The sequence below is a fragment of the Nannobrachium achirus genome (assembly GCF_963921795.1).
Source record: "Nannobrachium achirus genome assembly, chromosome: 6".
Classification (NCBI taxonomy): Eukaryota; Metazoa; Chordata; class Actinopteri; order Myctophiformes; family Myctophidae; genus Nannobrachium; species Nannobrachium achirus.
Window position 1 is genome coordinate 26,029,166 of NC_137815.1, and position 13,797 is coordinate 26,042,962.

A 13,797-nucleotide genomic window follows, 5' to 3' on the forward strand; every position below is an offset into this window, starting at 1 on the left:
AGAGATACACGCTAATCAGAGTCTTTTCAAGTTCACGCGCAGACTAATGAAAGAATTTGCATTAGAAAACAGGATGCATTTTAAGACATTTTTCTTTTTACACAAATTAACAGATATTTGCCTTTTGTGACACTTTGGGCCACACACAGCACATTTACGCACAGCAATAATTATAAGAATAATAATTATATTGGCATTCAAATGTGATACTCATCCCCGCCATTTTGAAAATACAAACTTCAGATCCAGCCCAAAGTAAACAAGCTATTCATAGGAACTTATAACTGTGTCCACTGGCTTAGCGGTAGCACTAGCAACAACATAAAAAGATAAGCATTGATCGTGGTTTGGGCAGTTGCTAATCAACTATCCAAAGTAAAGAGTTTGAAGCATAGTTGGGGTTATCTTTGCCTTAAAAAGTGTAACTACTTTGAACATCTAGTGCTAGCACCTAAAACATGCCAAGTTGTCATAGTGCCACCACGAGCAGTGGACAGTGCAATTCTTCGGTCACCACCTGATGCCGCAGCTTCCGTTAGCTGCCATTTTGTGCCCCTACTTGTGACAGTTACTTGGACACAAAATGGCTACTGGTGAAAGCCACCCATCATTTTCAAAGCCAGGGGTCAGCATGGGGAATGTCGTCTATTCATAATAGTTTAATAAAATGCCAATATAGAGTAAGGATAGTCCGTGAATTCCATAGACAAAATGGCTTTCCAGTCACAACAGGACCATACATCACTATACTGCTGTCTTACTAAAAAACCTTTTAAATACAAGTGTTTCCCTGTAGCTAAAATAGTTAAGGTTTGTGACCCCCATGGTCTTGACAAATGAAAACCAAATATGAGGATCAATGAGTGTCAAGTCAACCCATATAGCATTCCTGAATGCGTTGCAAGGTTGGTAGTTGACAGTGGCGATAGGTTAAACCAGATTTTATGCTTTGTCACACGGTTGATCTACAAGCCCACAGCACGTCGCAAATGTGACACGACGCTGTTAGGCTTTTGGATCGGCTACAATCGCCGATCCACACCGCCGTGCGACGAAGTATAAACCAGGCTTTAGGCTTGTCTTAAATGGCATCTGTGTACAGAAAGACTTTGGCAGATTGCTAGGACTAGCATATTAGTGAATGAGCTCAGTTTTCCCTTTATTAATCAACCACTCCACAATTACTATAAAAAATGATGATATCATAATTATTCATGTTGAATGTCTAAAGAGATGCATTAGGTTCTAATTTTGTGAACTCCTTCATGAAGTGATCGAAGCGAGAGGGAGAACTGAGGCCAATCTTCGTTTATGCATACAGTAATTAATCTGGTGTATGTACAGTATTGTATTGAACACGATAAACCTGGGTTATTGGAACAGAATTGGGCCAAAAGGTCCGCCTGAGGACATAGAAGGGAGTGAATGCACACTACAGAATAAAAAGGTTACTTGAACAAAATCAAGCCCCAAGTATTATACATACGTAATTATACGCCGCGTTTCTATAAAAGTTGTTTCTATAGCGGGACCGCTGGTTAGCATGCCAAGTCTAAACACCATCTTCACTTCAAGTGTGGTTCTTCATGACAGCCGGTTGGTTTTGTGGCTTGAGAATAGATTTTAAGTCAAACAAAACATCTTCTCCATAGAGGCACACTTGAATTATGCTTTAAATAAGCAATATAGAGTGAAGTAATGGGGCTAAATCTTGTGCAGGAGTCTTCTAGTGTGTATTCACCCAAATAAAACAATTAAGAATCTAACTAACTAACAATGGAGGATAACGGTTATTTTTCATAGCTAGTCCAACCTTAAATTACCTACTCTTACAACAGTCAGCAGTCAAGGCATGAATATGATAAAACGCTGAGTCACACGCATGTGAGTGTGTGTATGTGTGTGTAGACACCAACCTGAGTTGAATGTTTACACGTGTAAGGTCTGAGATGTTTGTGTGCATTTGATGGCATCGGTTCGCCGGGTATGCGTATGTATGTGTGGTGTATGGTGTGCGTGCGTGCGTTATACAAGTCTCCAAACATTAAACAAAAAAGAAACATTAAAACGTTTAAACATAAAAACAATATCTATGAAATGTCAAGTTTGTGCGCTCTTTCTCCCCCGCGTCTCTCCCCACCTGTTCCCAAACTCTCCATTCAATGTCTGTCCCCCCTTGCATCAACAATGTCCCCTCTCTCTCCATCAACAATGTCCCTCCTCTCCCGTCACGTCCCTGAGAGGTCGGTGCAGGGAGACGTAACATTTTGGGGGCTCGTCCGGGATCAAATTGTCCATAATAGTCTTATGAGAAGCCTCTAGAAGCCTCGCAGCTGCTCCAGCCGCGCTTTTAGCCGCTGCTGCTTCTCCTTCAGCCTGTCGCGCTTGGCCAACAGTCTGTGGTCCTCCACCTCGAGCGTGTGGATGCTGTCGCGCGCCCTCTTCAGGATGACCACCTTGGACGCCTTGTCGTTATGCGAGAGCTCGGGCACGTTGTCGCGCAGGCGCAGGAAGCAGTTCTTGAGCTCGTTGCGCCGCTGTCGCTCCATGACGTTGTGCGTGCGCCGGCGCTCCTCCTCGTCCTCCGTCTCTGTCGAGGCCCGCGACGAGTGGTGGTGGTGGTGACGCGACGAGGACGACGAGCGGCCTGAGGGGTGGAAAAAATATTCATGTTAGTAAAGTAAAAGTATCAATACTGCTAAGTAGAATTACTCTGTTTCAAGTAAAAGTCTGGATTTTAAACTTTACTTTGCAGAATGTCCCATTTCACAAGTTTTCAAATGTATAAAAGTACAAAAAACCTTTTGAAATTAGCACATTGTGAGCTTGTAGATTGGCCATTTTCAAATGGCCGAAATGTATATATGGCTAAAGTGGGTGATGAATGTTTTGTATAATAATCTAAGTATACAACTAGTAACTAAAGTGTTCAAATACATTTAATGAAGTAAAAGTACAATATTTGGATCTGAAATGTAGTGGAGTAGAAGTAAAAAGTAAAGTACAAAACGTACTATAGTTACTTTACACCACTTGTTATCAACTTTCAATGAACGAACGAATCGACGATTTTGCAATCCCTACCTGAGGAGGGCGAGTAGTGGCGGCTGCTGTGGTGCCGGCTGCTGTGGTGGCGGTGGTGGCGGGACGAGTCTCGGCCCCGCGACCGCTTTTTGGAGGACCCGGAGGACGAAGAGCTCGTGGAGCAGGAGGAGTGGGGCGGCGAGGCGGGGCAGGGCGCGGCGTAGTTGTGCTGCTGCGCGATGTCGAAGTTGAAGCGCCGCCGCAGCTCCTCCGCCTCCTCCTCCTTCCTCTGCTGCTGCTGACGGGCGGTCAGCTCGGCCAATGAGGGCAGGGGGGAGGGGCTGGAGGAGGAGCAGCGCACCACGGTCACCACGTCGATCTCCTCTTCTGTGAGAGAGAGAGAGAGAGAGAGAGAGGTTAGAGAAGTGTTTCTCATACGTTTTCATGTCGTGGACCAACATATTGATACAAATTAAGTGTTTAAACCTCATTTTGCTGGCAGCCTCCTTGTACCCCACCCAAAGGACCCCTAGGGGGCACCGGCCCTTTGCGGTTACTATGACGTTAGCATTACGCCTGACATTCAAAGAGCACGGCTTACACTCAAAACAACAGCTCGGGACACTGTACACAACTCACACACAATACACAGCACACACACACACATAGACATATGTGGGCGCGAGTGCACGGCATTGGGTTCACCACTGTGGCTGTAACAGACCATGTTAACACCACAGAACATTTCCTTCCACTGAAAGATTCTCCACCGTTCGCCTTTTGTTCATTGTTCATTGTTGCTCCCAAGATGCCAACGGCAACAAAGAAAAGGAAAATAATAGCGCCTGACGCTACGGGACAGTGTTTTGCAGTTCAGTGAATACAAAACTGTGATTATCTCTCCGCTCAACTCAAGTGTCGTATCATTAAGGTTCATTTGGGGAGGAATGTCGGCAAATGTATATACTTTAGTAATGATAATTACATTTAGTGACTTAGCCTTCGTCACAATGACGAACAAGGGGAAATAGTCACTGTACAAGTAAATACTACTTGTAGATCTGCTACTTTATAAAATGTATGAAAGATTATAGATATAGATACACAGTTCGGCTATAATGACAAGCCAAAAAATACCGACGCCAGGCTGAACGTGGCCAAGAGCAGTTTATAGGCGCAGCGTGATTTTGCGGAAAAGAGAGGCTTTATGGAAAAAACATGTGCCGGGAATGAGTCGGCAAATAATACATGTGTCAGAAAGAGAAGAAGAAGAAGAAAAGAAATTAAAAAAAAGTCGGAAACCCAGAAGGTGGGAGAGAAAATAAACAGAGCGTATTTGGTCAATGAGTAATGGAGACAAACTTGAAGGGGTGCCAACAGCACTTCCCTGCCCAAAAGTAGTACAGTACAGGCCAGCATGCCAGAGGGCATGCGCTGGGAGGGTGACTCACTACAATGTTAATGACAGACACCACAGATGTTAACCGCCGCGCATGACTCACACAGCACACCTCTATTAGGAGCACTTAACTGCCAAAAAAACTCTAATCTAGTCATGTCACTCAATAATCGTTGCTATCTTCTCTTTCCGCCACACACACACACACACACACACACACACACACACACACACACACACACACACACACACACACACACACACACACTCACAATGTAACTTGTTCTTCGACAGTCATAAAGTAACCCCACTGGGATGGGTTAGCGATAGCGATACAAGCTCCGGATAAGGACTCGGAAATGACTTAATAACACAACACTTTGGGCTCCAACTGTAAAGATAAACCACGACAGTAAAAAAGTGACCAGGTGATGAGCAAAAGCTGCTGCCAACTTCTTGAGCGTATAAAACCGCAATGAGCGGCCAATCACCTCAGATGCAATTCTCCCCCGTTATCAATAGCATTGGCTATGATGGCGCCAGTTGACCAACACCACAGACGCAATAAAAGGTGCAGTGATAATGGTGAAATAATCTGATTAAAATAGGCCTATAATACCATCATACACCAACATTTTGACCTTTAAAAATGCATCAAAATGTGTTCGTCCAAAATTCGAACTATGCATTGATGCGTTCAGAGTTTATTTATTTGAATTTACTGCATTTTATTTTATTTTGTTGTTGGACTCTGCAGCACATTGGATGTGAGAAATCTGCTTTGGTTTCTATTTTTTGATAATTTTTCTTCTTATTTTATTATATATTTTTTATCATTATCATTATCATCATCATCATCTCAACTCATCATCTCATCAACTCAGTGAACTCACCAGAGTCAGAGGAGGAGTACGTGGAGAGCTCCCCTCCGGCCGATCCGTAGTCCGAGGTGGACTCGATGCTCTGCTGCTCCTGGCTGTCCACCAGGTCGTCTGCGGCCGCCGCGGCGTGCATGGCCAGCGTGGAGCCGGCGATCTCCTGGAAGATGCTGGTGTCGATGTCGGACAGCAGCGGGCTGGAGCCCAGCACCGAGGACGAGGGGGACACCAGCAGGCCTCCCTTCTCTCCGCCTCCCAGGCACCGCCACAGGCTCTCCTCCTCGCCATCGCCCAGGGACACGCACCGGATGCGGGGCAGCTCCTTGTCCAGAGGCCTGTCGATGGGTTGTTACATGGTCAACTCAACACGCTTAAAGCAATGTTCCTCAAACATTTACATTTCAAGGTCTCCCCTAAACTCTGACAGTGTACAAATGGAACCAAATGGGTTCCATTTGTACACTGTCAAGAGTTACAGACTTGTATGGGTCAATTTAGAGTCCTATAAAGGAACCCACAAAGTACCAGGAATCCACTTTGAGAACCACTGGCTTAAAAGACCCCAAGCATCCGCATTGTGGGGAAAGCTTCCGCGCTGACGATAGCGGGTCGAACAATTGTGGGGAAAGCGTTCGCTGAAAGTAGCGGATTGACAATAAGTGGGGAAGGCTTTGGCTGATAATAGCGGATCGATAAGCAGGTTTGTCGATCCGCTGTTTTCAGCCAAAGCTTTCCCCACGATAAAGGAACAGAGAAAGTACACTGGTATAGAGCCCTGAGGGACTCCACTCAACCACAATGGTGGTTTAAAAAGTCCTTAAATTGTCACTTTAGAAATGTGCTACACACTTAAACTTTGTGATGGTTTGTTTACTGTTGAGTGAGAATACAATGTTTCACATCATCTGGGGACCCCCCCAAAATAATTTGGGGACCCCCCCTGGTGGTCCCAACCCACAGGTTGCCCCCTAACTTACTTGTCGACGTCACAGTAGTCGGGGTCGAAGAAGTCGCAGTTCCAGTTGAGCTGCATGTCGTGGTCCTCCAGGAGGATGTCGGATACGTAGCTGAGCTGGTCCTCCTTGGAGAGGGGCTTGTGGTGGGTGCCGGTGCCCCCCGCCGCACCGCTCTTCATGGGTGGGCTCTGCGGAGGGGTGGGCAGCGACTGCAGGTCCTTCATCAGGCTCTGGCAGAACTCATCGTCGAAGAGCAACGGCTCTGTGTACAGCCAGTCCTGAGACTGGGCGAAGCTCTGCAACATCATGGAAAACTCCCTGATGGTCTGGAAGAAATATGGAAAAAATGAATAAAAAAATTGAAGTTGTAGAAGAGGGAAAGACAAAATAAATAATCCCGGTTAGATATATCCGATAGAACGAGCGCCGGTAGTGTTTGAAGTGGGGCTGACGACGCGCCAACACACGTGTGTGTGTGTGTGTGTGTGTGTGTGTGTGTGTGTGTGTGTGTGTGTGTGTGTGTGTGCTAGTGAAAGTTTTTTAATAAAGTAAACCCCGGCCGGGCGAGACAGCTCCTTTTTTATCTGTGTTTACATCACAGTGCTAAACCCCGCCCACCCATCGGTTAGATCCGTAAATCAACCCCAAAGACCCCCCCTCCCTCTCTCTCTCTCTCTCTCTCTCTCTCTCTCTCTCCCCATGACATCACGAACAACAGCTGTGAGCTGGGACCCCACAGTTAAAATCCAGAGTGTGTTCAAACGGTAAGTGGAAGTTCCATGATAACGATCGAGGGTCCACTTGGTTTCTGGCAAAACTTCACCCCCAAATGGTAGTTTACAAAGGGGGGTCGGATTAGTTTAACCACCTGCAGTGTTTATCATCATCTCAATCTGACTGCATTTGCTACTCTACACTAGTTGAGCAATAATCGCACAGGCAGGCGCGCGCACGCACGCTCACACAATGCGTTGTGGCCACTCAGCGCTTCTACATTCACATGAACACACACACACACACACACACACACACACACACACACACACACACACACACACACACACACACACACACACACACACACACACACTCTTTCTCTCTCTCTCTCTCTCTCTCTCTCTCTCTCTCTCTCTCTCTCTCTCTCTCTCTCTCTCTCTCCCTCTCTCTCTCTCTCTCTCATCTCTCCCCTTCACTTTCAGTGGTGGAAGGACTAAAGATCGAAATTTGACAAAGTTTTTCCTAAAATAGCAGATACAAGCTCATAATGCGTGGCATGGAGACACGTTGTGGGCTTGTAAATCAGCTATTTCGAATAGCCTATTATAAAAGGGCTCAAGTGGTAAAATATATGTTTTCTTTTGTCTTGAGTAAACGCACTTATAGTTCCTTCCTTTCTCCACAGCACTTCACTTACACAACCATAATAAAACAAGCACAGCCAGCCAGCCCCCAGTAAATAGCCGGTGTGTGAGTATGAATAATTGAAGCCCCTCTATGTAGACCACCACCACGCACCATAACATGGAACACGAGTTCATCTGTGGTTAACAGACAGTCCATTGCATAAGCTGCAGACAAAGGGACCAATTGGCATCTGAATAAAGAGTAGGTCTACTATTACAGTTCAATTAACTGTATTCTGTAGCCTACTTTTAGTAGTTTAATCTCGCTCTGCACTATAGTCAGAATATGTGAAAGTCTAAACTACCAATAACATTTAAATAAATACATGAATATAGGCTAAAACAACAGCAAATTATATAAACGGAGTGAATGAAAGGGTTAAAAAAAGAAGGACGCACTTTGGCACCGGCTTTGAACAAAAGTCACAGTGTGTGTGTGTGTGTGTGTGTGTGTGTGTGTGTGTGTGTGTGTGTGTGTGTGTGTGTGTGTGTGTGTGTGTGTGTGTGTGTGCGCGCGCTCGCGCACGCACGCGCGTATGGGTGCGTCACCGGCAGCCCAGTCTACTCTGCTCAGTGCTCACACACGCACACGCTCACGCACACAGACACACAGGCATGCAAGTTAAAAGGCTTGCCTTGCCTTTCTGACTCGGCGAGAAAGAAGCAGCTAGCAGCACAAAGAGAAAATCTCCGGATAATAATTCAACATTGGCATGATCGTGCCGACCTTGTTTATACACAAGTCTACGCAAGATCAGAGATAATGACAATAACAAAGGAATATATGTATATCTTTTCATTTAACTGACTCTCCTAACATTCCCACCACTAAAAACGTTGGGCGACCAAGACGCACCCCAAACTATAAAACCATGCCGGTGTTGAGAGTGAGAAACAGCGACACATGCCTTTATAGTTTCCATCAAAATAACCGAACCAAAGAACCAAACAAGAAATAACGGCGTTTTAAAGTCTCTTGAGAAAAAACGTCAGACTGATTTTTAGTTCTATAGATCGGCGATCATCATCGCCCCGAGCGATCGATATTAAAAGGGCTGACGTTTTTTTTCGATGCGATCCGCTGTGCAAGGATTCCTGTCTCTACCCCTGCAAAGCCCTGTACGTGAGAGCCATGTGAAAAAAGCATGCACGCACCGGCCGGCATGAAACAGCACTCCCATTCACACACAGCGTGCACACACAGCCTACACCCTTATAGAACTAGCTGCCACTTGTGTACACTATATATATGTTATTAACACATGCAAACGTCAGATATCTCTTTTTCATAAGTCTAACATCCAAGCCCCACAGCTGTTCGTGTGGGAAAAGGCATGGCATTTGCATTTTATTTTTGCATTTTTGTGCAAAAATCTCTCCCATCATCCGATCATCTTACCTCACTAAACGTCTTCCTTAGATCAGACAACGTACGAATATATATAGCCTTAAAATGGCAGTGTATGAAAAAATAAATCAAATATTTCATTTTTTTCTACAACTGTAAATCTATCCCCCCTCCCCGCCCCCCACATGTCGTTGCTCATGTCAAAAACCCCATGTCAGGTTTTTGTGCAAAATGAATTAATCTCTCTCATCGATTATTGATCTTAACCCAAAACCATCCTTAAATCGGTCAATTGAAGAAAACATATAAATGCAATGCACGTCTCCCAGAAATAGAAATACAAAAGTTTCATTTTTTCTCTCCCCACAACTCTTAAATCTAACCTCCCATGTCGCTGATCATGTCAAAAACCACAAGTCGTGTTTTTGTGCAAAAGCAACTCTCTCTAGTAAATCGATTATCGCTCTTACCTCAAAATCCTCCTTGAATCGGTCCAATTGAAGAAAACGTTATAAACGCAAACGTCCCCCAGAAATAGAAAACCGATAAGGGTCCCCAAGAATGAAAGGCTGCTACAAGTCACTGATCGTGCTGCTGCTGGTTCCAACAAATGTCCTTAGATCCGCATGGTAAGACCCACTGGGGTAAAATACACCCACGTTTCTCCTCTCTCTCCGTTATAAACCAAAGTGTCTCTCTCCTCTCTCTCTCTCACACATAGACTACAACCAGACAGAGTGGGTGTGGCTGACCGGAGACATTTAAATGTATACCACCGCCGGCTCTCGCCGCCGTGTCCCTCCGCGGGGCGAAATCGCGCCAAAACCTCCGCGACGGCAGGGTCGATCGCCGTCGATCGATCGACGTGTCAATATTACCGTCCCGTCGCGTCCGATCGATCGGGTCCGAGCGCAAAAGCGGCGGCGATCCGTGCGCGGAGCGATCGGGGCGGACAGGCGGGGGTCTAGGGGCCGGGGCGCGGAGTGATACAGGAGCACACACTGTGTCACACAGTGAGCCGCTTGGAATTCCCGGAAAATGGTGGCGGGTAAAATGTGGGAACAGAAGCAACACGTGGACTACCGGCACAAGCCGGGTGTCTGTCTCTCTCTCTTTCTCCGGCTCTCTGTCTATGTCTCTCCCTCTCTCTCTCCAACTCGATCTCTAGGTCTCTCTCTCACAGTCACTCAGTCTCCAACTCTCTCTCTCTCGATCGCTCTCTTTCTCTCTAAAGTCTCTCCACCCTGCCATGCTATTGTATAGTAGTAGTAGCACTGTAGCAGCAGCAGAGGAGTACTGCGGCAGACAGGCTGAGAGACAGACACCGACCAGGCAGATACTTTTACCGACTGTGGTTCTCAAAGTGCGGTCCGGCGACCCTCCCACGGGTCCTTGAGGGGTTTACAGGGGGTCCCCAGCAAAAATGTGTTGATTTAATAGCATTTATAAAAAGAAATCAATGTAACCACATATTATTAGGCTATATTGTATACATCGATCTACAAGCTTACAACGCATGCTTGTATAGATCTATTTCCGTAGGTATTTATTTCATTTTATTTTATTCATGTTAAGAATTTGAAATATTTCATGAAAATAAATATAGCAATACAAACCAAGTATTGGGTCCCTTTCGGACCCCCCCCTGGCATACGAATGTTTTCAGGTGATGATGGGGGGTCCCGGGTCCGGCCCGCAGCCAAAATATGTGTGTGTGGGGGGGGGATTGACATATTCTTGAGAGAGGACCATCCGACCATGCATGCATGCACTGTTTTGCCTTTGCAAAAGGGACAGGGTCTTGCATCAGGCTGATTGATTGCATTGCATTGCACCATCGATTCGGATCGAACGCACATGTGAAGGAAAATAGGCTATTATGATGCATTTCCGAACACATGCACGCTGCACGCACCGATTTAAATGCCAGGAAAACCGTGTGAAAAACTAAAGCCGTTTCTGCAGCAGGACGAGAAGTCCTAATTAACCACTTGAACCCCACACAGCAGCATCCTTCCACAGCCCTATCCCCAGGGTTCTCGCGGGGGTTAATTCGTCCCTGCCTGCCCTGCCCTGCTCTGCCCTGAGTGGGGGGGAATGCTCGCTCAAAATAGCTGATCTACAAGCTCACAACGTGTTGCTTTCGCGATGCGTTGTGAGCTTGCAGATCAGCTATTTTGGGGAGGCGAAGCCCTAGGTGTAAAGCGTCTGTTTTGACTAAAAATAGACGGCTGTCGAAAGTCATAAAAATGAATGAACCGAGACACCTCCTCGGCACACATTCACATATAGGCAGCCGGTCAGATCCTCCTTTTGCTCCCACGGCCCCGTTACATAACAACGGCATCTCATCGTATGTAGGCCTATGGGCGGGCGGTGCGTGTGCCTGTGTGTGTGCGCGAGACCATTTAGCCGGTACACGTGCACCGGCGGAGGGAGGCGTCGTCCCCTGCATGCAATCACACACCGCCGCCGCCGAACCCCCCTCCCCCCTGGCCCCCCCAGTCCCAAAACCGCCCAGGAATGTCAGAATAGTAGAGGAGTACAGTAGCGATTTGTGGCCGGGCTGTGATGAATGATGATACAGTATAGACCTATGTATTTTGCGAAAAACACACGCTTGCACGTGCGTGGGTGTTTCCCACCCCCTCTCTCGCCTTATAATGTGCATACAGTGAGTGCATTGCATCTATTGCATTATAGGCTATGTGATATTAAAAAAACAAATACAAAATAAATGCTGATATTTGTTCCAAAAAGCTTCATACCCTGTATACATAAGGACAAACTGTGACATAGCTCTGTTACACAATTCTATGTTCCCCATTTTCAACTGTTTTTATTGATTGATTGATTGATTGATTGATTGATTGATTGATTGATTGAAGACTTTATTAGAAGTTTGCATATAGGAAAAGGTACAGTTTCATGACGGTACAGTTCACATGGTACAAGGTCTACTAAAAGGTAATCTCTCGAGACAGCCTCAGAGAACGCTACGGAAGAGAGACAGACCGATAGGTGTCGCACTTTCTTCTTTGACGATGGGTTCCCAGATTGACTAAAAGGAGATCCTAGAAAAGCACTTGGCTTATTTCCACAGGAAACCATTGATCGTATAACCTATCTATCTCATATAACATTGAATGAATGAATTATGTTTTGAAACTTGCTTTGGCAATGTAAACGTATATGTTTTCTCATGCCAATAAAGCTCCTTTGAATTGAATTGATACATAGGAGAAGTGGTGGTTTGTGCAGGGAGGCAGAGGGCGGAATAGAACATTTTGTAATAGTAGCAAAATACTGGCGACTCAGTACAGCTGGCTGGGACCAGCTCTGCTCTGCTCTGCTCTGCTCTGCTGCTGAATGCAGGAGCACTCACACACACACACACACACACACACACACACACACACACACACACACACACACACACACACACACACACACACACACACACACACACACACACACACACACACACAGAATTTGTGGGTTAATGTGCCATCTACAGGCCGACCTGCAGACTGACTGACTATATGGCCTTGTTTTAACTGCATGCAGATGAACTCATTGCACCGTGCTCTACCTATATGCATGTCTGTCTGTCTGTCTGTCTGTCTGTCTGTCTGTCTGTCTGTCTGTCTGTCTGTCTGTCTGTCTGTCTGTCTGTCTGTCTGACTGACTGACTGACTGACTGACTGACTGACTGACTGACTGACTACAGGAAGAGTGGGCACGTCCATGTTAAATTGGTCTTAAATGGTCTTAAGTCATTTTAAAGTATGCATAATCTGTCTGTCTGTCTGTCTGTCTGTCTGTCTGTCTGTCTGTCTGTCTGTCTGTCTGACTGACTGACTGACTGACTGACTGACTGACTGACTACAGGAAGAGTGGGCACGTCCATGTTAAATTGGTCTTAAATGGTCTTAAGTCATTTTAAAGTATGCATAATTTGAACTTGCACAGCAAATGGTTATCAGACCTAAATTTACCCCTCAACTTATTGTTCACGCCATAATGACTAGCTAGCCACATCATGGCATGTCCTATATGTAGGAAGTGGCTTGTTATAGCGCCACCATGAGGCCGATTTGAACGTTTTGGGGCAGAGGTTCTTTCCTTGGCCTATACAGGGAGTTTCACACGATCAGTCCAACAGTGCCGGAGATTAGCTGACACGCGGAAAGGCGGAAGGACGGACAGACGGACAGTGGTGACAACGTAATCCTCCGACTTCAGTCGCAGTGTGAGGCGTTGTGTGCGTGTAGATCTGCTGTTTTCACTAATTTTGTGCGACCGCCTTGTATGATGAAGCAGGGCTTTACCTTACGAAAGAACGTACAAATTTGAAACTTGGAGATGCGAGGTTTCCGCTCGACAAAGACGATATACAAGCTCAGTTAGCTCACCATGTGTCACATTGCAGCGCATTGTGAGCTTGTAGATTGTCTATTTCCACTAATTCTGAAATAAATAACATGCATTCCATTTGACCAAAGTATAATGTTTTTGGACATTATACGTTATTTGAATTGCAACCTGATTGATAGATTTGAAGCCCTATACTCTGTCAAATAGCAAAATAGCCGATCTAAAAGCTCGATTCGTGGACTTTTGTGACAATGATAGCCCATATGACAAGGCCAATGACACCAGGTTGAAAGTGGATAATGTATCTATATGTACATAAAACGTACAGCCAGGGGCTTTCATTTAACGTCTGCACCGGTCATGAATTGGACTTCCCTCCCCGATTGATTGATTGTCCCTGTTTCTTTGCACA

General features: G+C 45.8%; 1 protein-coding gene across 1 annotated transcript; it reads right to left on the bottom strand.

Annotated features, from left to right (window-relative positions):
• Positions 1-1,889: 1,889 nt before the first annotated feature.
• Positions 1,890-9,642, bottom strand: mych (myelocytomatosis oncogene homolog). The gene is made up of 5 exons (XM_080727762.1): positions 9,479-9,642; positions 6,279-6,583; positions 5,317-5,636; positions 3,085-3,411; positions 1,890-2,647 (listed from the first exon to the last, which is right to left on the bottom strand). Exons 2-5 carry the CDS (start codon positions 6,560-6,562, stop codon positions 2,319-2,321), a joined length of 1,260 nt encoding a protein of 419 aa, XP_080583888.1. The 5' UTR covers positions 6,563-6,583; positions 9,479-9,642; the 3' UTR covers positions 1,890-2,318.
• Positions 9,643-13,797: the final 4,155 nt, after the last annotated feature.